At 49.0% G+C, this 26,802-nt stretch overlaps 1 protein-coding gene across 1 annotated transcript in view; it reads left to right on the top strand.

Annotated features, from left to right (window-relative positions):
• Positions 1–26,802, top strand: part of LOC118771625 (potassium voltage-gated channel subfamily KQT member 1-like) — a 134,692-nt gene that overhangs the window by 20,951 nt on the left and 86,939 nt on the right. The window contains exons 10-15 of the mRNA XM_036519612.1: positions 76–238; positions 3,689–3,715; positions 8,896–8,946; positions 9,283–9,397; positions 12,830–12,857; positions 14,620–14,637. Of these exons, the coding sequence (XP_036375505.1) occupies positions 76–238; positions 3,689–3,715; positions 8,896–8,946; positions 9,283–9,397; positions 12,830–12,857; positions 14,620–14,637 (402 nt within the window). The remainder of the gene's footprint in view (positions 1–75; positions 239–3,688; positions 3,716–8,895; positions 8,947–9,282; positions 9,398–12,829; positions 12,858–14,619; positions 14,638–26,802) is intronic.

Raw genomic sequence — 26,802 nt, forward strand, 5'->3', positions numbered from 1 at the left:
CCGGCCCTGTGTCACTGTGCCCAGGTGCAGCTGGGGTAGGTGTGTAAGAGAAGATTCCGGTCTCTGTATCCCCAGAGCAAACGGCCCAAAAGGAAAGCCAAGCCCTCTCGCGACAATGGATCGGTGGGCACTGTGATCCTCGATGATAAAGCCTTGTCCATTCCCCAAATCACGTACGACCACATCGAGGACAGAGAGGAGAAGAAGGAGGGCTCCTTCTTCCTGGAGGAGCCAGCAGGTATTGTAGCAGTCACTGCTGTCACCGAGTCTGCTTACTTTCACCAAGCAGGCCAGGGCCCAGCTAAAGTACAGTTCACAAATGAGCAACATCCTACACATCTGTTACAGTGGAGATATTACAGGGACATACAGATTTTGTTGAATGTTAGAAGCTGTCAAAGGCTTGATATTGTATTTAAGATGTGAATATTTAACCTTTGTCATAAGCTCCTCATATCCAGGTAAAGAGACTCCACTTCAGAGAATTTGTTATGCACAGCAGTGAAAGTGCAAACCATGTTGTAACTCTGACTCCTGATCTCCAGAGAGGGAGAGAAGGAGACAGAGCAGGAGAGGATCATGTATGTAAGGCAGATTGCCCCCAAATTCCCTGAAATGTTTGCCTTAAAAGTTATATTTCTCTAATGCAAGTGGTTAAACCCCTTTGGTAAAGTGCAAGTCCATCTTTTAGGATTAGTCATAACAAATGTGGACGTGTTAAAGAGTGGTTTTCTAAATCATTTTGGAAGGCTTGTAGGACTTGTCAAACTTGGCTCTGCAAGTCATTTTATTACTCTGCAGCTCATGCCAGCTGCTTTCCTGCTCTGGCCAAACCCTGAGGAGCGTGTCTCTGACAGGAAGAGAATGACATGGCTGACGTAGCTTGAGGTTGAGTTCCACTTTCATTTGTTAAGTTGATTTGGTTATTTGGAATTAGACGAAACGGCTGTCAGGTGCTTATTATTGTGATGGGAAGATATTTAAACTAAAATGAAAACATTCACTTATATGGGAGTGGTGAAAAACACTTCTGGTGCCAGGAAGCTCATTACAGACACAACTGAAGCACAGGAGATATTTAAAGTAGCTCACAATGGGAAGAATTAATACTATTCTGAACAGTCAAACCACCAGTGGCAAAATGTGCACTGGCCATGTTGGGCAGTGTGTTCTGTAAGTGGTTGTTTCGCAATTCATTTTGTGCTGAAACATTTCAGTTCAGTCAAACACAACCCAAATGCATCAAATAATGGTGTTTGTTCTGAAGGTTTTATTTAAGGTGTAAATAAAATGATTGTATCAGATATGGTCTCAGTGCTGGTTTTTGGAGCAGCAGAGAAGCTTTCTCCTCATTGCTCTGCATCACTCCAGTGTAACTCGTTGAGCATCAGAAACAGCCTGTTTTCCTGCTGTAGTTTTTTAATCTGAACACGGCAATACTCTACTTAATGCTCCATTTCCAGGCTCAAATGGAGGAAATGGTCATCTGCACTGCAAAAGTGTTGCGCTAATGGAGTTTTAACTGGCTGAACTGAAGAAAGATGTCATATGAGGAGCATTTTCCAAAGTGAATTATGGCAGCAATGAAACGGTTTTTCATTCAAAACTGGATTTGCTGCTATAATGCATTTAAAGACCCAAGGGTGATGTCATACAGAGAAATGCTCTACACACTGAAAATCCATCTCCACTATAAAAAATATATGCAATATGTTTGTACTTATGGAATTTGACAGGTTTGGGGCAGAGAGAGGGAAAAGGGGAAGAATTTGGCAGGAAGGGATTCTGTGCTCGTGGCAAAAGAATCAAGAACAACAGCGCGAAATACAGGCTGGAGGAATGCCATCTATCACCTTAACCCCTTCCTGTCCTCCCACTGCAGTGTGGGTGAGGGGCTGTTCATGGGCTGAGCCCTGTCTGTCCCTTGCGGCCTGAAGGACATGTCTCCAGCATGCTCACACTCTGCCTCCTGTTTCTCTGCCCTGCAGGTCCCTTATGGAACATGGGCGAGAATCAGAGTTTTAAAAAAGAGTCATTTGTAGAGATCCCCTAAGGAGAGAAAGGAGGGCAGTTTGCTGTAGGGGTTGTTTTCCCACGTTTTCTGATCACACTTCCTGGTCTGGTGTCAGCTGGCTCCCTGGGAGAGCAAGGAGCGGGGCATTAGTGAAGCATGTCACAGTTTCACATGTGTCATGACAAGGGGGAATTTGATTTTTAGCACCGTGGTTTTACGAAATGTCTCCCCCCTGGGGGGAGCCGGTGGAGGAGGCCCTGTTGCTGTTTGTTTATGAGGGCTGTCATCTTTCAGAAAACTGGGCCCTCAAACAGCTCTGCACCAGGCCCACTCCACAGGGATTTGGCTGGACAGATGGAAGTCATGCAGACAGATCATTACTGCAGGACCCATCTCATCCTGGAAAAAAGACATCCCCACATTGGGCTTTGCAAAGTTACCTGTTTATTAGGTTAACACAGTTAGGAAGAGTATAATTGAAAAGGTCTGTCTTGAGCTAAATCAGAAGGCCATGTTTTTCCTTAGATATGGCTTGGAGCCCAGGTGGTTTCCATTGTATTTCTAGTTTACATTTCATTCTGAATAACTTGAAAGAAGATGAAACTGATGAAGTTTCGGTTTGATGTGTCCAAAGAAAGTTGGTTTGCAGCGTGCGTGCTGTGTAGGAGAGGAAGCTTCTTTCAGGCAGGCTGGAAACACATAGGGTAATGGAAAAACCATGTCGCAGTGAAAAAATTACATTAACTGCTCGCCAGCTCGAGTGTCCCTGCCCCCTGCTGCTCAGACTGACTGACACATCCCGACCTTTACTGACCTGCAGGAAATATGCTGCCATAGAGGACAGACCCTCTCTGTAGACTGTTAACTCATAACTGTTAAATATGGTCTGTGAGGCTGTGCGGTCTCCTGGGGGCAGGAGAGGCTGGGTCTGCTGCCCCCACCGGCCCAGCGCTGGGGAGCGCTGCATAACTCTCTGCAGCTTCATATCCCAGCGGGATGCGTTACGTAAGAGCCGGCGCTTACACTGCGCTTATCAGAAAAACAAACTTCATTTACATGCCTATGCTGCTCTCACTGGATATTATTATTGAGCTTCTTGCCTTTAGGTTTTTATTCATTTTAGGGAATTGATAGTGGTTCTAGTGTTATTCATGTGCAAGAGTAGAATTGATAAATAGGAGTATCACAATGCTGCTCCACAATGTGTAATGATAACTGTCTCTCATTAGTGTGGAGCGTGGGACAGAGGCCATGCAGTTCCACTTTATAAACTTCTTTCACTTTACAAACTTTCCTCTGAGTCTCTCTGTTAGAGATGCGATACACCCAAACAAGAATAAGCAATATATCAAGCTGCATCCATTTTCTGTATAGAGGATCATTAATTTAGGCCTGTGTTGGTGTGGGTGTAAATGTACCTGACCCATTAAATGAACTTCACACAACCACAAACCCAAGCTAATAGCACTGACTGAAGTGCACCCAGGTCTGCAGTGCGTAATTTTCTGGTATTTACATGTGAGGTGTGAATGTGTGCATTGGTGCTTCTTTGAAGAAGCGTTTGTTTCAGTGCCATGGTATACTAAGCTGCAGGTTTTGGGAGGAAGAGAATTCGGTGACACGTTGAAGGTGAACTCATTGTGAACACCTGTCCTTTCTCTCTCTTATTTCCAGGACTGACGCGGATGTTCAGGCAAACAGGTGAGTTCCCTCACAACAGCCCTGCTCAGGCCAGTCTGCACTGCAGCTACACTGTCTATGGGGTCTGAGCACCCAGGACCATCCTGCTGAATCATGCTGGCTGTCAACTTTGTCATCTATTCAGCCTCATTCAGCTAACGTATTTTGTGTTTGTCTTGGAAAAAAGGATTTGACAGAAATAATATCCTGCAGGTGTATTTTTATTATTGTTTGAAGCACATTTGAAATATTATTTAAGATATAGACTTCCCTGGCTTGTCAACTTTGCCATCACAGGTAATTTCAATTTTAATCTGTGGCTTATCAACACTCTTCAATACCAGAACAACAAGTGTAGTCAACTGATGACTGACATTTACAGGCTGACTGCAAGCTAATAATAATGATTAAAATCATAATCCAAGAAAATTATGTTGCACTGTTGCAGCTGGAGTTAAATTCAAAACAATCTGCATTTGTAAATTCAGTCATTGTCAGGCATTTTCATCCAGAGTTGTTGAACTCTGCAACAGTGCACTGCAAATTTGACTGTTTTGAACACAGCTGGGACCCACAAAAATCATCTGTTCAGCATACTGTTCCCCTGTGAAATAATAATGCAAATGTTCTCATATTGTCCCATCAGAGATTCAGCTTCAGTGTGCAAATAGCAAATGGCTGTGTTGAGCTGTGGTTGCTCTGAGAGCTCCTGCTTCAAAGAAAAAATAAAATGTAAACCCGCAGAGAAATGTGAGGGTGAGGAAAAAGAGAAAAAGGGGCTTTTGGCAGCAGGAATGGGGGAAGGAGTGGACCTGGCTGGCACATGAAGACGCCGTGTACTGCAAATACAGGAGGAACAGAATGTTCACCAGACGCCACATGCAGTGTGCACATGTGGACATGCTCCTCTGGTTGTTTGGGATTTTTTTGTTTTTGAAAAATTTACTTTTTCTTTTGATAGATAGATAGGTAGATAGATAGTGTACTATTATTATTATTTATCCCCAAGGGGAACAGTAGCAATCACAAAATGACAAAAGACACACATAACTTACAGAAACACACACACATATATATATATATATATATATATATATATATATACACAAAAAACTACTAAGCTAAATACAAATAAATAGAATAAAAAATAGAATGTGAAAATTAAAAGTAAAATGTGCATTGTGCAAATTGCCACTGAGTGGAGGAGTCTGCTCTCCCGGCACAGAGGGGAGTTGTTGTAGATGGCTACTGCGGTGGGCAGGAATGACCTCCTGTAACGGTCCTTATTGCAGTGGAGCTGAAGGAGCCTCCGACCGAAGCCACTCTGTTGTCCGGCCAGTAGGTTGTGTAGGGGGTGTGTAGTGTTGTCCATTATGCTGAGCACCTTGTGCAACATCCTTCTCTCCACAACCAACTCTAGGGACTTTTGGTTAAAATGTTTAATTATCTTTTGTTAAAACCTGTTTTACTGTAAAATTATTCATTTTTACCTCCAGCATTTCCACCTATTTTTCCAGCATTTAGATGGAAGTGTGTTATTTTTGGTTGTATATTAATGGCAGCCTGGGACCGCACTTGTATGGCCGGCAGCAGCGTTACTTTTCCTGGGGGAGGTGATATGGCACGGCAGACTGGTCTCTTCATCCTGCCGCCCCTGCTGTGAGTGTCAGTCTCCAGCCTCCTGCTCTAAGAGGCCCAGTCAGCATTTTAATGACACAGCAGTGATGGCTCTGTCAGTGCAGGGCTGAGCACCCAGGCGTGGGCTTGGGCAAGGCTGGGGTTGGTGTGGGCTTATATCTGCAGCTGTTGTGGAGCTTCCCTAGTTGGAAATAAACTCAGCATTTTTTTCAGTTCATCCACGTCCAGCTTATCACTCCACCTGTCTGTCTGGCGCTCTCAGGCTGTGACAGTTTCTCATTGAATTCTCGTTGGGTTTTTGGGATTGTTGCCCTTTCATTCCCCAGGGGCTGAAAACAAAGCACAGGCACAGTCGGTAATGAGGCAGCGGGTGAAGCGGGCCGGGCAGGCGGTACTGAGGCAGCGGGTGAAGCGGGCCGGGCAGGCGGTAATGAGGCAGCGGGTGAAGCGGGCCGGGCAGACGGTAATGAGGCAGCGGGTGAAGCGGGCCGGGCAGGCGGTAATGAGGCAGCGGGTGAAGCGGGCCGGGCAGGCGGTACTGAGGCAGCGGGTGAAGCGGGCCGGGCAGGCGGTAATGAGGCAGCGGGTGAAGCGGGCCGGGCAGGCGGTACTGAGGCAGCGGGTGAAGCGGGCCGGGCAGGCGCTAATGAGGCAGCGGGTGAAGCGGGCCGGGCAGGCGGTAATGAGGCAGCGGGTGAAGCGGGCCGGGCAGGCGGTAATGAGGCAGCGGGTGAAGCGGGCCGGGCAGGCGGTACTGAGGCAGCGGGTGAAGCGGGCCGGGCAGGCGGTAATGAGGCAGCGGGTGAAGCGGGCCGGGCAGGCGGTAATGAGGCAGCGGGTGAAGCGGGCCGGGCAGGCGGTAATGAGGCAGCGGGTGAAGCGGGCCGGGCAGGCGGTACTGAGGCAGCGGGTGTGCGGAGAGCTGCAGGCCTGTTCTCCCCTCTCAGCCACGCTAACACTGCTCAGTCTCAGCAAGCAGTCATCACTGATGCTGCTTTGGCCTCCTTTTGCCTCCAGGGAACAGAGCCCAGTTCCATAGACCTGCCTGTGTACTGTTCTGTCTGCTGTGCTAGTAATGTATATATTTAGTAATATTACACTATATGGACAAACGTATTTGCCCACACCTGTTTTTCAGGGTTTGGGCTAGACCTCTTATCTCCAGTGAAGGGCAATCTCAATGCTTCAACATACCAAGACATTTTGGGCAATGCTATGCTTCTAACTTTGTGACAACAGTTTGGGGAAGGCCCTTTTCTATTCCAACATGACTGTGCCCCAGAGCACAAACCAAGGACTATAAAGACATGGTTTGATGAGTTCGGTGTGGAAGAACTTGACCGGCCCGCACAGAGCCCTGACCTCACCCCCATCGAGCACCTTTGGGATGAACTGGAACATCAGTACCTGACCTCATAAATGCTCTACAGAATGAATGGGCACAAATTCCCACAGAAACACTCCAAAATCTTGTGTAAAGCCTTCCAAGAAGAGTGGGAGCTGTTATAGTTGCAAAAGGGGGACCAACTCCATATTAAAGTATATGTATTTGAATACAATGTCATTACAATGTAATGGTCAGGTGTCCGAATACTTTTGTCCATTTAGTGTATATCTCATGATAATCAATGTAGAGTATAACCTGCAGTCTAAACGCTTGAAGGTAGAACTGTGAAAATGAAATGTTTGATTTTAGTCAGATTGATCAGTACCTTCTTGTTCCTCTCCCACTTCCTCACTGCCTTTCTTGTTCTCACTAAGGTGATATACAGTACCTACCTGCAAAAGCTGAAACGTAGAAGGACTTTTATGGGACTAGGTTTTGGGTACTAGTTCAGGGCATGATAAAAACTATTGAAGTTTCAAATAAATATTTGGGAGGAGAATTTTCAGATAATCCCTACACAATTAATCAAACCTTGACAAACAGTTCCTGTCCACAAAATTTAAAAGTCTTATTTACCACATTCTTTCTGTATCAGCTGTTCACAGCATCCCTCCTCTGCCCCCTCTCCCCTCTGTCTTTTCTCTGTTTATGATGTCATAAACCGGGGGGGTCAACAACCTCCGCCCCTGGCCAGACACCATCCCTTTGTCAGACGAATAAAGTTATTAGATAATAAAGTTTTGCAAAAACCACATCAAATGCAACCTTCACTCTGATTGTATGGAAACTCATATCTGCTGGAATTTATTGATTTATAAATTGTACAAAATGACAATCTTGTTGAGCTCCAAAATATACAGTGTTTTAAAGGGGAATCGTACATTATATTAAGATATTTTGATTTTGGTTCTTTCTTGTTGCAAGTTTTGTGTTGAGCACATACTGCTCCATTGACAGTGGTCTGTCTGTCTTCCTTTCTGACTGGGTGTTCGTTCTCTCTCTCTCCCTCTGCCTCTGCCTCTCTGTCTCTGCCTCTGCCTCTGTCTCTGTCTCTGTCTCTCTCTCTCTCTCTGTCTCTGTCTCTGTCTCTGTCTCTCTCTCTCTCCCTCTGTCTCTGCCTCTGCCTCTGTCTCTGTCTCTGTCTCTCTCTCTGTCTCTCTCTCTCTCTCTCTCTCTCTGTCTCTGTCTCTGTCTCTGTCTCTGTCTCTGTCTCTCTCTCTCTCTCTGTCTCTGTCTCTGTCTCTGTCTCTCCCTCTGTCTCTGCCTCTGCCTCTGCCTCTGTCTCTCTCTCTGTCTCTCTCTCTCTCTCTCTCTCTCTCTGTCTCTGTCTCTGTCTCTGCCTCTGTCTCTGTCTCTGTCAAATTCAAATTCAAATTCAAATTCAAATGAGCTTTATTGGCATGACAAAAACTCCATTTGTATTGCCAAAGCATTTATACATACATTAAAACAAACAAACAACAAATACAGAAGTGTGTGTGTGTGTGTGTGTGTGGTGTGTGTGTGTGTGTGAGTGTGAGTGTGAGTGTGAGTGTGAGTGTGTGTGTAGTGTGAGTGTGTGTGTAGTGTGAGTGTGTGTGTGTGTGTGTGTTTGTGTGTGTGTGTGTGTGTGTGTGTGTGTGTGTGTGTGTATATTTATTTCTTGAGGTGTTTTACCGATGGAGTGACTCTCTTTCTCTGTGGCAGGCATCCACATACCTAGCTGCGACTCTGGCACTATCTTGTTCCTCGCCTAGTAAAATTCTTAGGATCTTACTGTCCTCAAACTTTTCAAAGTCTGGGTAGATTGTTTTGAATTCAGGAAAGAATTTCTTCCGGATATCTTTGAATTTGCAGCATTCACTCAAGAAGTGGAGCTCTGTTTCTATCATGCCCTGGCTGCAATGGGTACATAGTCTCTCTTCTGTGGGCAGCCAGGTCTGCCTGTGTCTGCCTCTTTCAATAGCCAGGTTATGGTTGCTTAGTCTGTACCTGGTCAAGGTTTTCCTTTGTTTTGTATTAGACACTGTGGACAGGTAGTCTGCTACAGTGTATTCTCTGTTTCAGTATATTCTCTCTCTGTCTCTGTCTCTGTCTCTCTCTCTGTCTCTGTCTCTTTCTCTCTCTGTCTCTCCCTCTGCCTTTGTCTCTGTCTCTGTCTCTCTCTCTGCCTCTGCTGTGTGGATCTGCTTGCCAGGCCAGCTACACTCCTGGTCCTCCTTCACTCTGAGCTGTCCTGCCTCTCCAGGTACACCTGCACCTCTCTCTCTCCCTTCTGATCAATCCTGATTTCCTTTACGCTCTTCACATGAGAGGCAGTGTGTAAGAGGATATTTATTATTCATTGTCTACACACACACTGCAGGATGGTGAATATTGCTGTTATTTTTTGAGCTTTTAAATGAGGCTCTCAGGCTCTCAGCTGTTGCATTAGTGTGGCCCTACTGTCACAGACACCATAGATTATTGCGTTGCAATCGCGTTAAGCACCTGAAATTGCTCAAACAGCCATACAGCTGTTCTCAGATGTGCCTCTAGTACACCTTTTACTTGAAAATATCTTACTTTTTCTTATTTTGCACAGTTAAGAAAAAGCTGGAAAGTCCCTCCGCAGACATTTCACGGACTAGCAGCTTTGTGGACGACATGGACTTTGTCAGCGAGGATATTCCTCTGCCCGTGGTGACTGACTCATCGCAGTAAGTTACAGCCCTGCTAGTGCTCCCTCCCTCATTCTCCTCTCTGTCTGTGTCTCTTTCTCTCTGTCTGTCTCTCTCTGTCTCTCTCCGTCTCCATCTCTCTGTCTCACTCTCTTTTTCCCTCCTCCAATCTCTCTCTCTGTCTTGTCGCTGGGATTCTCCTTCATCTCCATAGATGTCCAGCAAAACACCTTCCCTGGGGTTTATTTAAAACTGTTGATCTAAGCACGCCTTTTCACCGATCATCCGATTCATAATGCAGATGTGTTTTCTGTGTTAGATTTGATCACTCTTCCCAGTATACCAAGGTCGTTGGACAGTAGCTGCACGCTCTGTATCAGCTGGTGTTTGTGCTGTGGACTCTTTCGTGGGAATTGAGACAGATGGTTGAGAGATTACAGTTATTAGTCTATGCAGTGCAGAGTGATGTGAGTAATGGACCCTGGGTAATATCTCTCCCCTTCATCATTTTCACTCACCTGAGCGTGTGCACTGTGAATCCCTGTGGCACATGCTCCTGTTATGCAATGTGACCACATGTACAACTCACCACAAACCCTTCAGATCCTCGCCATCACTCCTGTCTGTAACTGCAGAAATCAGGAGGGAATGGAAGAGTGGTGTCTGTCAGGGAATGTGATCGGGCTCTCCCCTCTGCAGCTGAAGGAGTGCACACTCACAGGCAGCATGGTGTGCTGGTCCCAGCAGGCAGGGTGTGCTTTCAGTGTGCAGATGGGTGATGTGGTGCTGCCTGTGTGATGGGACACTTTTACTGCACCGGTGTCTGGCCTGGCAGCTGTCAAAGCCACAAGAAGAAGTTCCCGAGTGACACAAACCAGCACTTTCATGTTAGCAGCTCAACAGCATTAAACTCACAAACCATGAATTACAGTCTAACAAGTACAAAGCCTAGCATTTATAGAATGTGTATTATAAAGGTTTGGCCTAGCCCTTTGAGTGAAAGGCAAGTGTTATTTGAATAAAGTAATACAGGAATGAGAGAGTATTTGTGCTACACACTCATTGACAGTAACATTTATTTGTCCTGTTTATAAATCATGTTTAGGAATGATGTATGTGCTGTTGTAATGCTTCCAGCAGCTGGCAGGCAGGAGGTGTTCACCTCTAATCCCACTCACCCTCCAGAACTGCTGTTATAAAAACACCTTCACTTCCATGTTGCTGAGGAAACATCCACCTGAAAAATGCTGAATGAACATGGTACTCTCTAAATGAACACAAATGCAGGCAGTGCTCTGTTTTATGACAAAATGTGGAAACCTGAAGACCTGACTATCAGGATTTGAATCTATACCTGCAATGTTATAAGTTGGAGTTCCTGAAAATGGTGTAAAAATCTTTAAAGGCTTGATAAATATTTGAATTATGTCATGTATTCATACCACTTTTATACAATATAAATACTTCTATAGTTAAATATGCTTAAACATTGATTGTGGTATTAATAATCAGTATAATGACATACTGTGTAACAGTTTGACAAATATATTTAAAGAAGACAAATGGACCCTCTGCCCCTGGGTACATTTGCTAATTAAATTTGAAGGTGTGGCTGTTCAGCTTGGGCTGAAGGTGCAATATAGGCATGTGGGCTGCAGTATAGGCATGTGGGCTGCAGTATAGGCATGTGGGCTGAAGGTGCAGTATAGGCATGTGGGCTGAAGGTGCAGTATAGGCATGTGGGCTGCAGTATAGGCATGTGGGCTGAAGGTGCAGTATAGGCATGTGGGCTGAAGGTGCAGTATAGGCATGTGGGCTGCAGTATAGGCATGTGGGCTGAAGGTGCAGCAGGCTTTTGGCAGTGTAGCAGTTGAAAGGAGTTTGTGTAATGCAGACAGCTCTGTTCTTCAAACACTTGTGGGTTTAAAGTGTTAGCAAACCCCTTTTACAGTACCTGATTTATGCCAATACAAAGTTTGTAAGTCTTTAGTTTAATATTTGACAGCAGCTCAGAATCTGCAGCAGTTAGCCTGTGGTCGGCTGCTGTGCTCCATGATGGCTTTGCTCTTGCTCTGTATCCCGTACATTGATGACAGTTTAACAGTGGAGCGGAGTGCAGAGACAGGAGCTGCAGTGTGGGACAGTGAGCGGGTGCTCTGCCCCCTCCCACCCCCGCACACAGTACCACCTCCCCCACACGGTACCAACCCCCCGCACACACAGTACCACCTCCCCCACACAGTACCAACCTCCCTCACACAGTACCAACCCCTCCCCCACACAGTACCACCTCCCCCACACAGTACCAACCTCCCCCACACAGTACCAACCTCCCCCACACAGTACCAACCCCCCGCACACACAGTACCACCTCCCCCACACAGTACCAACCCCGCACACAGTACCACCCCTCCCACACAGTACCACCTCCCCCACACAGTACCACCTCCCCCACACAGTACCACCTCCCCCACACAGTACCACCCCCGCACACACAGTACCACCTCCCCCACACAGTACCAACCTCCCCCACACAGTACCAACCCCCCACACACACAGTACTACCTCCCCCACACAGTACCAACCCCGCACACAGTACCAACCCCCCGCACACACAGTACCACCTCCCGCACACACAGTACCACCTCCCCCACACAGTACCACCCCCGCACACACAGTACCACCTCCCCCACACAGTACCACCCCCGCACACACAGTACCACCTCCCCCACACAGTACCACCCCCGCACACACAGTACCACCTCCCCCACACAGTACCAACCCCGCACACAGTACCACCCCTCCCACACAGTACCACCTCCCCCACACAGTACCAACCCCCCGCACACACAGTACCACCTCCCCCACACAGTACCAACCCCGCACACACAGTACCACCTCCCCCACACAGTACCAACCCCGCACACAGTACCACCCCTCCCACACAGTACCACCTCCCCCACACAGTACCACCTCCCCCACACAGTACCACCCCCGCACACACAGTACCACCTCCCCCACACAGTACCACCCCCGCACACACAGTACCACCTCCCCCACACAGTGCCAACCTCCCCCACACAGTACCAACCCCCCGCACACACAGTACTACCTCCCCCACACAGTACCAACCTCCCCCACACAGTACCAACCCCCCGCACACACAGTACCACCTCCCCCACACAGTACCACCCCCGCACACAGTACCAACCCCGCACACAGTACCACCTCCCGCACACACAGTACCACCTCCCCCACACAGTACCAACCCCGCACACAGTACCACCCCGGCACACAGTGTTGAAGTCCCTATCCGTCCCAGATGCTTGCCCCTGTAATGCAGTTGCACCACAGTGCTTTCATTCTGCTTTCCTAAACCGATTCAGTCACCTCTGCCTCCCAGAATCCCTGTATCATTCTTTCTGCAAAGTGCCGCTTTTGTAAAGGAAGACAAATGCTTCTCTCTTACAGTCTGTTAACAAGCTCACTGGGGGCAGAGGTCCAGTGAGCTCTCCACACAGCACTCGAATGCATCAAGGTTTCTATCGGTTGATGCTTTATTATACCTTGTTGCAGGTATAATATTACCGAAATATTTGCCAGAAAAAAGTTGGTAATGATTTGAAATGACTGTGTGCTGGGTGTGAACAGGCTGTGCAGTACCTGCTGAATATGGAAACGCTGGGATGTGGCTGGGGTTCGAGGCATAGCCTCTGTGTGCTGGGTGTGAACAGGCTGTGCAGTACCTGCTGAATATGGAAACGCTGGGATGTGGCTGGGGTTCGAGGCATAGCCTCTGTGTGCTGGGTGTGAACAGACTGTGCAGTACCTGCTGAATATGGAAACGCTGGGATGTGGCTGGGGTTCGAGGCATAGCCTCTGTGTGCTGGGTGTGAACAGACTGTGCAGTACCTGCTGAATATGGAAACGCTGGGATGTGGCTGGGGTTCGAGGCATAGCCTCTGTGTGCTGGGTGTGAACAGGCTGTGCAGTACCTGCTGAATATGGAAACGTTGGGATGTGGCTGGGGTTCGAGGCATAGCCTCTGTGCTGTCAGCATCACTGTCAGAAAGCCTTTCCGTGTGAACATGAACCTCAGGCTGCTTTATGCTACGCAGTGAAAGCGTGCTGCTGTCAGTGATGGGCTGTTTCAGCAGGATGGCTTCTGGAGGTCTACCCTTTTCTCTGTGCTGACCTGGGAACAGACTCCCGCTGCAGTCGCAGGGCTGCCCTTCTCTCTGTGCTGACCTAGGAACAGACTCCCGCTGCAGTCGCAGGGCTGCCCTTCTCTCTGTGCTGACCTGGGAACAGGCCCACGCTGCAGTCGCAGGGCTGCCCTTCTCTCTGTGCTGACCTGGGAACAGGCCCACGCTGCAGTCGCAGGGCTGCCCTTCTCTCTGTGCTGACCTGGGAACAGGCTCCCGCTGCAGTCGCAAGGCTGCCCTTCTCTCTGTGCTGACCTGGGAACAGGCCCACGCTGCAGTCGCAGGGCTGCCCTTCTCTCTGTGCTGACCTGGGAACAGGCCCACGCTGCAGTCACAGGGCTGCCCTTCTCTCTGTGCTGACCTGGGAACAGGCTCATGATGGAGTTGCAGATCTCAGAGAGGATATGAGCCGTGATGGACAGTAGGTGGCACTGTTCTTCAGAAGGCCTGCTCTTCTGCCTTCAGGATGGCAGCAAGCTGTGGAACTGAGCTTTAACAGCTAAACTCTGTCTTTGTACGAGAAAAACATTACAAGAAGACAAATTCAATTTGGAGTTAAGCTTCTCTCAAAGTAACATTGTAGCAGGTGGAAAAGCCTTAACATATTTAACATTTACACATACTGTGCTTTTGCCAGTAGGTGTGAGTGTGGTGGTGTATTCTCAGTGTTCATGTAAAAGATGCTTTGTATTGTGGAGCATGCTCAGTTGTGTTCATGCCATGGTGATGCACCAGCCTCTTTACAGACAAATGATGTATGATTTCAATATTTTGAGTAATGAAATAACTTTGGCATGAAACGGTGGCCATTAGCATGCTACACAGACTGGACTCTTTATTTTCGAATGGAGAATGTGTGGGAACTCCAGCCCACTGTATGAGGTCCCTGCTGACAATAGCACTGATTGACTCCTTTCTGCAGTGGAATTACACTGAGCCAGCTCTGCAGGCCATTCAGATGAGCTCATCATTACATTTATAAGCATCTGATTAATCTGACCATTAAGACTGACATTATCTGAACTTTTTCTGGTGCGTGTGACCCATTATTAACAGGAAGAGCTTTCAGTGAATGTCATTATATCCAGGGGAAGCGTGGTGTTGATGTGCTTATGAGCTGGTAGGGTTTATTGGATGTGTGTAGGTTTGGATTTGTAGTGGCAGCGACTGGGGAATTTCCATGTCTCTGTTTGATGAGACCATCCCCAGTGGGGATTAGGACTTTCCCCATTACTGAGGTCTTTCAAACATCATACAGAGGTGATTCTGAAATAGAAAGCACATGATGCTGAAAAAACAGACTCCAGGAGCCGAGTGTGAGGGAACAAACTGTGTTGCAGCTACAGGGTTTTAACACCCGTACGATGAAGAGCAGAAGGAGAGGAGGAAAAATACACTCCCAGGACATTAATGAGCCCTGAGCGGGTGTGCTGCAGCTATATGTACACCAACACACCCCCTTCACTTATTTCAGTAGGCTCTGTCAGAAGGCATATTAACAGCATGAGTAAACTATATCTTGTGAAAATAATATAATTAATATAAAAATATATACACACACATACACACATAATTCTGTAGCAGGTTTCAGCTGTGACAGCTTGGAGAATTAAAGACAAGAGATTAAATAACTGTCAGGTTTATGGAAACCATGCTTGCTGTCTGCTCTAAGACACTTGGAGGCCACAGAGTGTCGCAGAGTTAGGAGGACAGAGACTCCACTATTAACGCTCTTCACTGCAGCTCTCCACTGCTCTTGGGTTTAGACTGTGTAGTATTGGGTTTAACGTGTACATAGCATTTGTGGGTTGAAAAGTTGTTGCAAAGGTAACAGATTGTTCTCCTAAGTCTCATATTTCTGGTTGGTTGATTTGCTGAGTAATGTACTTTTGAGCAATTTCCATCACATTCCGTCATTTCACAGATGCTCTTATCCAGAGCAGCTCACACGTTAGTGCATATTAGTGCAAATTGGTGCATTTAGCGTGTTTGTTGGCTGCATTCAGTTTTACTGATTTTCTTCAGCTTGAGCGCATTGCCACTTTCCCTGTTCTCGAAGCAGTATGAGCACAGCCTAATAACAACTGCAAATAAAAACATTCAGGATGCTTCAGTGTGAGGTGAAATGTACATAGGATTGACCTAATTGTTTTTGCAATAATTTGTGATTTGTTCAACTAATTACTTTATGACTGTCTTGTGGAAAAAGTTCCAATTCCACTGTTTCACTTAGTGTGCATGTTGCACAAAATTGCCTTGTATGGTTTTTAGGAATCTCAGGCACCAACTGGTAGAGAAAATAAAAAGTTCAGCGGCTGCAGTCATAGTAACAGATCTGTGCATGCAGAGACTGTTTTACATTACATTATTCCATTCCATTGCTTCTGCATGGTTTTATCTGTGGCATTGGCATCTGATGACCTTTTAGGTTTCTTCCTGATAGTTCACAAAAAAGTGGTAATTTAATTTTGCAGAAGACTTTTGAATCTCCATGTAGGAGGATTGGCAAGACTACTGTAATTTTCGCCCATGTGTGTTCCCGTATCTGCAGGTCTGTGCTTTCCTGATGCTCTGGAAAAGGAGTGTGTGCTTTGTGCCTGTGGGGCTTCATGCTGCAGCTGGTGTAAGGTGAAGGTGACCTCTGACCGCTGCACCGCTGTGCCAGTGAGGGCCAGGCGTTCCGCTCAGACGTGTGTGCGTCTCCCACACAAGCACCCATCTGGCAGGGAAATGTTTCATGAAGACGTGAGTGATGGAAGCTCCCGTCAGGGCAGAGGCAGTCATGGCATTGTTCGGGGGGGCTTGCACTGTGTGGTCAGGTCAGATGGGAGCAGGGAGCGTTGTCTCTGGGCAGGCAGTGAGCCGAGGGTGGGGGCGCTCAGATCCTTATCACGGCGCACACACATTTGTTATCTTTCGTTGGCGCTCTCACTCTCTCACGGCGCACACACATTTGTTATCTTTCGTTGGCGCTCTCACTCTCTCACGGCGCACACACATTTGTTATCTTTCGTTGGCGCTCTCTCTCTCCGGTAGGCCTGACAGGCTCCCTCTGGCTGTGGGGATCAGAGGGCCTGCAGCAGCCCACTGTGGCTGGGGAGCCATGCAGAGGCTCTGCCACACGCCTCGCTGGCCCAGAGGCCTGGAGGCAAAGGCCTGGGGCTCGGTGCTGTGAGGCGCTCGCTCTGTGAGGCGCTCGCTCTGTGAGGCGCTCGCTCTGTGAGGCGCTCGCTCTGTGAGGCGCTCGCTCTGTGAGGCGCTCGCTCTGTGAGGCGCTCTGTGAGGCGCTCTGTGAGGTGCTCTGTGAGGCGCTCTGTGAGGCGCTCTGTGAGGCGCTCGCTCTGTGAGGCGCTCTGTGAGGCGCTCTGTGAGGTGCTCGCTCTGTGAGGCGCTCGCTCTGTGAGGCGCTCGCTCTGTGAGGCGCTCGCTCTGTGAGGCGCTCTGTGAGGCGCTCTGTGAGGTGCTCTGTGAGGCGCTCGCTCTGTGAGGCGCTCTGTGAGGCGCTCTGTGAGGTGCTCGCTCTGTGAGGCGCTCGCTCTGTGAGGCGCTCTGTGAGGCGCTCTGTGAGGTGCTCTGTGAGGCGCTCGCTCTGTGAGGCGCTCTGTGAGGCGCTCGCTCTGTGAGGTGCTCTGTGAGGCGCTCGCTCTGTGAGGCGCTCGCTCTGTGAGGCGCTCGCTCTGTGAGGCGCTCTGTGAGGCGCTCTGTGAGGCGCTCGCTCTGTGAGGTGCTCTGTGAGGCGCTCGCTCTGTGAGGCGCTCGCTCTGTGAGGCGCTCGCTCTGTGAGGTGCTCGCTCTGTGAGGCGCTCGCTCTGTGAGGCGCTCGCTCTGTGAGGCGCTCTGTGAGGCGCTCTGTGAGGCGCTCTGTGAGGCGCTCTGTGAGGTGCTCTGTGAGGTGCTCTGTGAGGTGCTCGCTCTGTGAGGTGCTCGCTCTGTGAGGTGCTCTGTGAGGTGCTCTGTGAGGTGCTCGCTCTGTGAGGTGCTCTGTGAGGTGCTCTGTGAGGCGCTCGCTCTGTGAGGCGCTCGCTCTGTGAGGCGCTCTGTGAGGCGCTCTGTGAGGTGCTCTGTGAGGTGCTCTGTGAGGTGCTCTGTGAGGCGCTCTGTGAGGCGCTCGCTCTGTGAGGCGCTCGCTCTGTGAGGCGCTCTGTGAGGCGCTCTGTGAGGTGCTCGCTCTGTGAGGCGCTCTGTGAGGCGCTCTGTGAGGCGCTCGCTCTGTGAGGCGCTCTGTGAGGCGCTCGCTCTGTGAGGCGCTCTGTGAGGTGCTCTGTGAGGCACTCTGTGAGGCGCTCTGTGAGGCGCTCGCTCTGTGAGGCGCTCTGTGAGGCGCTCGTTCTGTGAGGCGCTCTGTGAGGTGCTCGCTCTGTGAGGTGCTCGCTCTGTGAGGTGCTCTGTGAGGTGCTCTGTGAGGTGCTCGCTCTGTGAGGTGCTCTGTGAGGTGCTCTGTGAGGCGCTCGCTCTGTGAGGCGCTCGCTCTGTGAGGCGCTCTGTGAGGCGCTCTGTGAGGTGCTCTGTGAGGTGCTCTGTGAGGTGCTCTGTGAGGCGCTCTGTGAGGCGCTCTGTGAGGCGCTCGCTCTGTGAGGCGCTCGCTCTGTGAGGCGCTCTGTGAGGCGCTCTGTGAGGTGCTCGCTCTGTGAGGCGCTCTGTGAGGCGCTCTGTGAGGCGCTCTGTGAGGCGCTCGCTCTGTGAGGCGCTCTGTGAGGCGCTCGCTCTGTGAGGCACTCTGTGAGGCGCTCTGTGAGGCGCTCTGTGAGGCGCTCGCTCTGTGAGGTGCTCTGTGAGGCGCTCGCTCTGTGAGGCGCTCGCTCTGTGAGGCGCTCGCTCTGTGAGGCGCTCTGTGAGGCGCTCGCTCTGTGAGGTGCTCTGTGAGGCGCTCGCTCTGTGAGGTGCTCGCTCTGTGAGGCGCTCGCTCTGTGAGGCGCTCGCTCTGTGAGGCGCTCGCTCTGTGAGGTGCTCGCTCTGTGAGGCGCTCGCTCTGTGAGGTGCTCTGTGAGGCGCTCTGTGAGGCGCTCTGTGAGGTGCTCTGTGAGGTGCTCTGTGAGGTGCTCTGTGAGGTGCTCTGTGAGGTGCTCGCTCTGTGAGGCGCTCGCTCTGTGAGGTGCTCTGTGAGGTGCTCTGTGAGGTGCTCTGTGAGGTGCTCTGTGAGGTGCTCGCTCTGTGAGGCGCTCGCTCTGTGAGGTGCTCGCTCTGTGAGGTGCTCTGTGAGGTGCTCTGTGAGGCGCTCGCTCTGTGAGGCGCTCTGTGAGGCGCTCTGTGAGGTGCTCTGTGAGGTGCTCGCTCTGTGAGGTGCTCTGTGAGGTGCTCTGTGAGGTGCTCTGTGAGGCGCTCGCTCTGTGAGGCGCTCTGTGAGGCGCTCTGTGAGGTGCTCTGTGAGGTGCTCGCTCTGTGAGGTGCTCTGTGAGGTGCTCTGTGAGGTGCTCTGTGAGGCGCTCGCTCTGTGAGGTGCTCTGTGAGGTGCTCTGTGAGGTGCTCTGTGAGGTGCTCTGTGAGGTGCTCGCTCTGTGAGGCGCTCGCTCTGTGAGGTGCTCGCTCTGTGAGGTGCTCTGTGAGGTGCTCTGTGAGGCGCTCGCTCTGTGAGGCGCTCTGTGAGGCGCTCTGTGAGGTGCTCTGTGAGGTGCTCGCTCTGTGAGGTGCTCTGTGAGGTGCTCTGTGAGGCGCTCTGTGAGGCGCTCGCTCTGTGAGGCGCTCGCTCTGTGAGGCGCTCGCTCTGTGAGGCGCTCTGTGAGGTGCTCTGTGAGGCGCTCGCTCTGTGAGGCGCTCTGTGAGGCGCTCTGTGAGGCGCTCTGTGAGGCGCTCGCTCTGTGAGGCGCTCGCTCTGTGAGGTGCTCTGTGAGGCGCTCGCTCTGTGAGGCGCTCTGTGAGGCGCTCGCTCTGTGAGGCGCTCGCTCTGTGAGGCGCTCGCTCTGTGAGGCGCTCTGTGAGGCGCTCGCTCTGTGAGGCGCTCTGTGAGGCGCTCTGTGAGGCGCTCGCTCTGTGAGGCGCTCGCTCTGTGAGGCGCTCGCTCTGTGAGGCGCTCTGTGAGGCGCTCTGTGAGGCGCTCGCTCTGTGAGGTGCTCTGTGAGGCGCTCGCTCTGTGAGGCGCTCGCTCTGTGAGGCGCTCTGTGAGGTGCTCTGTGAGGTGCTCGCTCTGTGAGGTGCTCTGTGAGGCGCTCGCTCTGTGAGGTGCTCTGTGAGGCGCTCGCTCTGTGAGGCGCTCTGTGAGGCGCTCGCTCTGTGAGGTGCTCTGTGAGGCGCTCGCTCTGTGAGGCGCTCTGTGAGGCGCTCGCTCTGTGAGGCGCTCTGTGAGGCGCTCGCTCTGTGAGGTGCTCTGTGAGGCGCTCGCTCTGTGAGGTGCTCTGTGAGGCGCTCGCTCTGTGAGGCGCTCTGTGGCCTCCTGTGGGGGTGTAGAAGCCACTGCCATCAGGCACATGTGAGAACGGCTCCCCACTCAGAACTGCCTGTGTTACAGCCCCGCATCTGCATTCCACAAAGAAACGGGTCAGGAAACATGCTCACGTTTTCACATTCAATAACATGGAGGATTTTTCCCACAAAAGCCATTCAAGTTTGAGGGGATGTTGTTCATGCTTCCAGTTCCTGCAGTGTACTCGTCTGAAATGCTCTCAGCTCTTTTGGATTTTCTAGCCTTTATTTCTCTCTGTCTTTCCTTTTCCTACACAGCTCTGACAACCTGTTATTTCCTCTTATTGTATAATTCTATCAAAAATGTGTGAGAAACAAGGCACAGCAGTTTAATACGGCAATACTGCACAGTGTACGGTGTTGCATAAATCAGTGTTTACAAAAGACATCTTTAAGTTTATTTCACCAAGTCATTAAAAAATAAACTCAGAACAAACACAAGGAAGGCGCTTGATCCATAAAAGGTAACTTTGCAGAATGCTGGTGTAAAAAGTTATGTTCCCGAATGCACTTTGAACAAAGGCACAGGAAGACGCCTGTTTTAATGATCGTGGTGTTTTTTGGGCGTGCGGAGGCAGCAGAGAGTGCTGTCATCTCGTAGCCTGGGGCAGTTCCTCCCGCTCCTGTGGGGATTTGTGTTGGCATCACGCTGCTTTTGGAAGCCTGTAAAAGCCTCAGTGGGATACCTGCAGTCAGGGCTGTAACCCTGTGCTAATGGGCTTCGCATCCTCTGTCTTCAAACAAAACTTTACTGCATACAGTTACAGAGGCTTTTCCCATGCATCTGTCCTGGGTCTTACACTGCATACAGTTACAGAGGCTTTTCCCATGCATCTGTCCTGGGTCTTACACTGCAAAGCTTCCACACATTAAAAAAATCATTTAAAAGGGCAGGCTTGTGCTTGTGCTTATTTTTCCCTTCACTCAGAATTTAGTTTGGATTCACGGGAAAACCGCTGCACCGTTACCTCTCACTCTGTGTGTAGTTTCTGAAACATGAAATGTAGCTCACAACTGCTAAATAAGCTGAGCCCTTTACAGCAACGCTAAACTGCACTGCGCTGTGAGACCCATGGAAATACTCTACAGCTTCACGTTTGTGTGCTCTGGACAGGAGGAAAAATGTGTGTTTTATATGAGAGCAACATGAGAGATCCACTTCTGCTCAGCTTCACACTTGAGACTTTTAAAAGTACAAAAGAAAGTGTGCTTATTTCAGCTTAAATGTTTGTAATTAAAGTGACGAAGCGGGTTGTTTGATCAGCACTGTAATTAAATCTGTGCACACATTGCTTCTGTCTGATCCAGCACTGCTGAGTTGTTGTGTGTCTTGAGGAAGATTTGTGAAAGGCTGGCCTGTTGAATGCAGAGCATGAAAAGAACAAATTGTGCCACTGTTTCTTGAAACGCTGCCAGTTCAGAAAAAAATCTTAGACTCGGTAATAAAACAGCCACACAGTGATTCATCTCCCTGGACATAAGTGTCTTGTATGTACCGAGGCAGTAGTTAATCTCATTACCAAGAGTTCATTCTCTATGCGGCCTGTGCCTGGTCCCCCATTACCCATATGTATAACTAATGTTTAAAATACTTCTAGGGCCTGTTTTATGACATCTTAAGAAGCTATAGATATTTCAGCAATGACACTGAAATCCAGCTCAAGAGCAAAGGGACACGCAATGTTCCAGCTCCCACTGCTTGCTTACCAAGAGAGAAAAAATATCTGTTATGGCCATAAAATATAACCCTGAGTTATAGGCTAGCATGGCGAGCCTGTGGCCGTTTTTCCACTGATACCATGTCTGATGCCTCAGCACATTCTGCTCTCACTCTGCTTCATACAGAGGAGGTGGCAGAGGCAGAGCACTTTCCTTTCATGCTGAAATAATGCATTTTATAAAACTCAAGCATGGTACAGTCTGCTGGTGAAGACTGGTCATCGGATGCAAAAGCACGATGCAGCTCTGTGTTATAAACACAGTGAAAGCCCCCCCTTCCCCTCTCCCCTCCGCCATTGAGAGTCAACTCACACTTGAACCTCAGTCCTCTGGATCCTCTCAGAGCTCGGGGGTGGGGGGGTCCTTAAAGCGCATCTCAAAGAGCTCCTCCATCGTCTCATTGCAGGACAGTGCGAAGCCCAGCCAAGTGCCTGAGCCATCTCTCCAGCCTGCTGCGCTCACACAGACTCTCTGAGGCCGATGGGCTTTCTCACTGCCAGAAGCACTGTTTCAAGCTGCAGCCTTCCTTTGTTACACAGTGCATAATGATGCATTTGCTTTAGCAGAGGTCTGCTAGGGGAACATGTGTTTTACTGCAGAAGCTGAGTGATTCAGTTGTACAAACCGGGTAAAAATAAAGGTCAGTGCTGCCTTTCTACACTAGACCAGAATAGTGGAAACCCCATATACAAGATTTAATTAAAAAGTACATTTACACAGATCTGTCATTGGATTCCCTTGAATAATGAAAGCCTCCTGTTGGGGTTAAAATGGAGTTTTCCTGCAGTGACTGTGGTGTGTTTTATGGGCAGAGATGTTCACTGGAGGAATGCTGCTTAATGATCTCTGGCCACAGGTCTGTGAGGCAGAGACGGCGAGCCGGACACAGGCCACTTAACCCACAGCAGACAGCCAAATCTACCTCTCCTCTGACAAGCCTGCAGACCCACTCCCACTCAGGACCACTGTGCCCTCTCCACACCCTACACCACACCCCCACTGACATCACAGCTCAACACGCTACAACTTTTCTGCTCTACACCCATGGATACAGTATTTACCAGTGAGCAAGCAGATTGTCTTTCAGCCCTTTGCTTTACCTTTCACATTCTTTAACAAGTTCAAAAATGGCCTCCAGGTGCTTGTTAGCTTGTACAAAGCCCTCGGCCTGTTCATCACTCTATCAGAGAGATCTCTCCACAGGCGCTCTAGTATATGAAGCCCTACCTGTGGTGCAGAGCTGATCCGGCTGCAGTGCTGTGCTCCGTACAGTAGAGGCAGCAGAAGAGAGCTGATTTATGGCAGGCCTTTCAGATCTTGTTTTTATTAATCCTGCCTCTGGATTTCTCTGGGCTGCGTGACCGAAAGGGTCATATATTTCCTATGTGCTGAGATGTGAAGCTAGCAGATTGGCCAGGCTGGTTTCTGGCAGCAGAAGCTGTTCTTTCTCCCTGGTACAGCCCGTTCCATACTGAGACAAATTCTACAGAATTAAAAGAAAAAAATGGAAAAGAAAAATAAACACAGGAAATTGCTGTTTTCGCAATATGTCTTGTGGAAACCTGAGTGATGTCATGTTTTCTTTTTTTTTTTGGGAAAAATATTAGTGAAATTACAGATGTGTTTATTTTGATTATGCCTGACCACAATTAACAATCAAAAAGTCACCAGAGGTCTGAACTGCATTAATAGAGCTTATGAAGTTTTGTTTCAATTAGTTCTCTTGTGGATCGTAGCATTTAGCTAATATTCTGCATTTGCTCACAGTGCCTATTTCTGAGGGTATTCCCTCTTGGGTTCAGCAGCAAAGAAGAGGTGGAGACACTAATTTGGGTTAAATGCGTAAATTACAAAAATTAACCCAGTGTTTATACAAACAAATTATGATTGGTCTTGTTCCATTTCAGATTAATCTTTGTCTTGTCTACAGCACATTTTAGACAACACTGTTTCTCACTTGAGTGGGCATTTACCGCTCCAACGCTCGATATTTTCCGTCACACACTGTAGCAGCAGCCGCGGGTGTGCGGGTTTGAGCTCGTAGCGTGTGTGGGGCGCGGCACGCCCCTCTATCTGGAAGCATACCTGAACCCGGCTGCAGCGGGGGCTGTGAGAGGGCCAGGCCACAGGCCCTTCTCTCATTCACAAAAACACCTGCACAAACAGTCCAGGCTGCGCAGTAACAGCACCCGAGTGTGGCCGGCTGGCGCATCAGCACGGGCTCGGCCCGCGACCTCTGGCCCACCTGCAGTGTGCTGGCCGTCATGGTGAGTGGGTGGGGTGGGCGGGACCCTGTGGCTCCCTCACTCGCTCTGAATGGGTGCCCCACAGAGGCGGGCACTGCGTGACACTGATACTAATGCTTGTTTGTGTTTCTCCATGTTGGTTTTGGACTCACCTCCTGAGTGGGTAGTTCATGCACAAGGCCATCGGAAAGCCGACGCACACAAACAGGATTTCAGTGGCTGGTTGCTGATGATGTCAGCAGTTGACGTTGTAAGTCTTGCTGAAGCCCTGTGCCGTGCACCACGATCCTGGAGTTGGCATGTGAAGGGTTTGCAGGGGAATCTCCTGAAGAGAGCCACAGTGTGCAGAAGGCTTACACTGGCGAGAGATGAGCCCTCAGCCAAACTCCCATAACTCCCCAATACCACAGGTCATGCTCTCCAGAAGTGGATTCAGCCAGTGCTTTTGCTTTTTTCAACACGTTGCGTCTTCAGTTCATGTTTTTTAGAAACAGTTTTATTTAATCCTGCTGCGTTTTCAGGCCTGTGTGCCGGGGGAGCTGGTCGGCCCTCAGGCCTGCAGGCTGTGGTCTCTGTCAGAGTGGCATGAGTAACAGTCACAGATGCTGCTCTTTCACTGCCATTAATGCCAGATGTCTGGGAAAAACAGGATCATTCAGGGTTACAGGTAAGCTTTCCAGCCCATAAGCACTTTGCTCTCCTTCAGACTTTACACTGATCCTAATGAGCCCCATACAATCCTAATTAAAGCACTCCCAGGGGCCACAAGCTTAAGTGGAACTAATAATGTTCAAAATAAGTCTTCCAAAGTGTTGAAAGGCAGGCCGTTTTCCTCTCTGGTGCATGTGTGCAGGAGAGTGTGTTCCACCATGCCACTGTGAGCTTAAGTATGGAGTCAATCACAGCAGCTTTGGTGTGTTATTGTGATACTTTACCTCTGAGTCTTTTGTTTTTGTCTTGGGTGAAAAGGGGAAAAAACAATAAGTGCTTGGGGTTTTATTGTGAAGGCCTGTTTTGGTTTGCCAAAAATATCTGTCTGTCCCTAAAAGTCTGGTCCTGATTGCAGCTCCCCTGAGGGGTGTTTTTGAGATAGCTGCTTTGCTGGGGGAGCAGAAGGGAGGGGAGGGGGGGTTCTGAAAAGATGCCCTGTCCTGCTTTTCACATATGATCTCCTAGCAAAAGTCGTCTCCTCACTGTGGCACAGTCCTGTTAATCACTCAAGCTGACAAAATGTCTTATTGTGTGACTTTTAAGCTCTGAGTTAGTCTCTGTGTGCACTAAGACCGGGCTAAATGCATGCAGAGGTAGTTATGGAACACAGAGTGCTCTCACCCACCTGAACCTGTGTGGCAAACACAGAAATAAGGAATTGACTGGGTCTGACTGATATCATTTATGACTGAAATGTTTTAAATAAAACTGTAAATTGAATAAATTCCTGCAAATGTAATTTTTCTAAAAACCTCTTGTTTAAATAATGTCTGTTTCTGTTGCTCATTTCAAAGCTAGACCTTGAACCTCTGGGAACGATACTTGTCCCACTGGATATTACCCGGGGGGGTCTGTGTGAGTCAGAGGTGCAGATTGAACCAGCTGAATGAGCTTCAGGAGAACAAGGCAATATCTGATTAATAAAGTAGAAGGAAAAAGCTGTTTGGAAAGGAGCCCGCTTCTCAATTCAAAAGCCTTGACTAGTCTTTGAATCCTTAATCGCGACAGAAATAAGCTCTGCAGAAGAAAGCAAATGGATCTGTGTTGCAACAGCTTGCTTTCTCTGCCTTGCCAACTGCCAGATAAGTTTTCTCTGGCCATCCTGGTGTATTACATCATTTCTACCACAATTGCAAATGTGACATTACTTGGCTCAGTGGAGGGCTCCCTGGAATTTGAACAAAGGTGTCTTTTTTTTTTTTTACTACACTTTACTACACAAATTATATAGCGATGTTAATCCCTCATGGGAGGTGTGGAGGAGTGTGTAAGAATTTCAATAAAAGCTTTTTTCCCCCTTCTTTAATAAGAAGGCCTTTTCTTTGACCTGTATAGAAAGGGGGAACTATGCAAAAGTATCCTGACTTGGTCAAATGGGATTGTTCCATTGCCATCTGAATGCTGGAAGTAGAAGCCCATGTGAGGTCATTAGATTAGCCCTGATTTCATTCCACCTTCATGGCAGAACAATATGGATCCATGCAGAGGCTCCTTATTTCAGAACCCTGCTGCCAGTCTTTAAGTGGAGAGAGCACTCAAAGACACACACAGAACAGCAGCTCCTTATCACTGTAAAAACAGAGACATCAACATTACTGGCAATGTCCTCTTTATTTCACAAGCTGCAGTGGTCTATGGAAAGAATATTTTTGTGTTACTGCTGCCATATTTGTATTTGCGTCACAGTTTAGTTGTCTTCTGTGATGGCGAATTGTAATACCATTCTGAAATGCAGGTGTCGTGGTTGCTGTAGTGTTGGCCTACCTGCATGGGATATCCTTGCCCAGGTGACAGTGTTGATGAGGTAAAGGTTGTTGCGGTAATGTTTGTACTGATGGTCTGAGAACTGAAACCTGTAATAATTCATTTATCTTTTACCCAGGACTCTGTATCATCGAAGGAACCGGTGAGGGAATAAGCCTTGCTCTTACTGTTTGAAATACAGCTGCCCCAAAATAAAATGTCTTAATTTAGGCCAACAAGGGGAGGGGGTGGGGAATGAGCTAACTACCCACCAGGGGGCGCTGCAGCGGCATTGTAAGATGCTGGAACAATGGTAGCAATATATGTAGCAAATGATATATGATTTCATTTCTGCCTTGAAGAGACTGATATTTATTCAGATGTAGAAAAACTTTCCTCGGTGAAGGACAGGAAATATTTAAGC

The sequence above is a fragment of the Megalops cyprinoides genome, chromosome 25, assembly GCF_013368585.1.
Source record: "Megalops cyprinoides isolate fMegCyp1 chromosome 25, fMegCyp1.pri, whole genome shotgun sequence".
Taxonomy (NCBI): Eukaryota; Metazoa; Chordata; class Actinopteri; order Elopiformes; family Megalopidae; genus Megalops; species Megalops cyprinoides.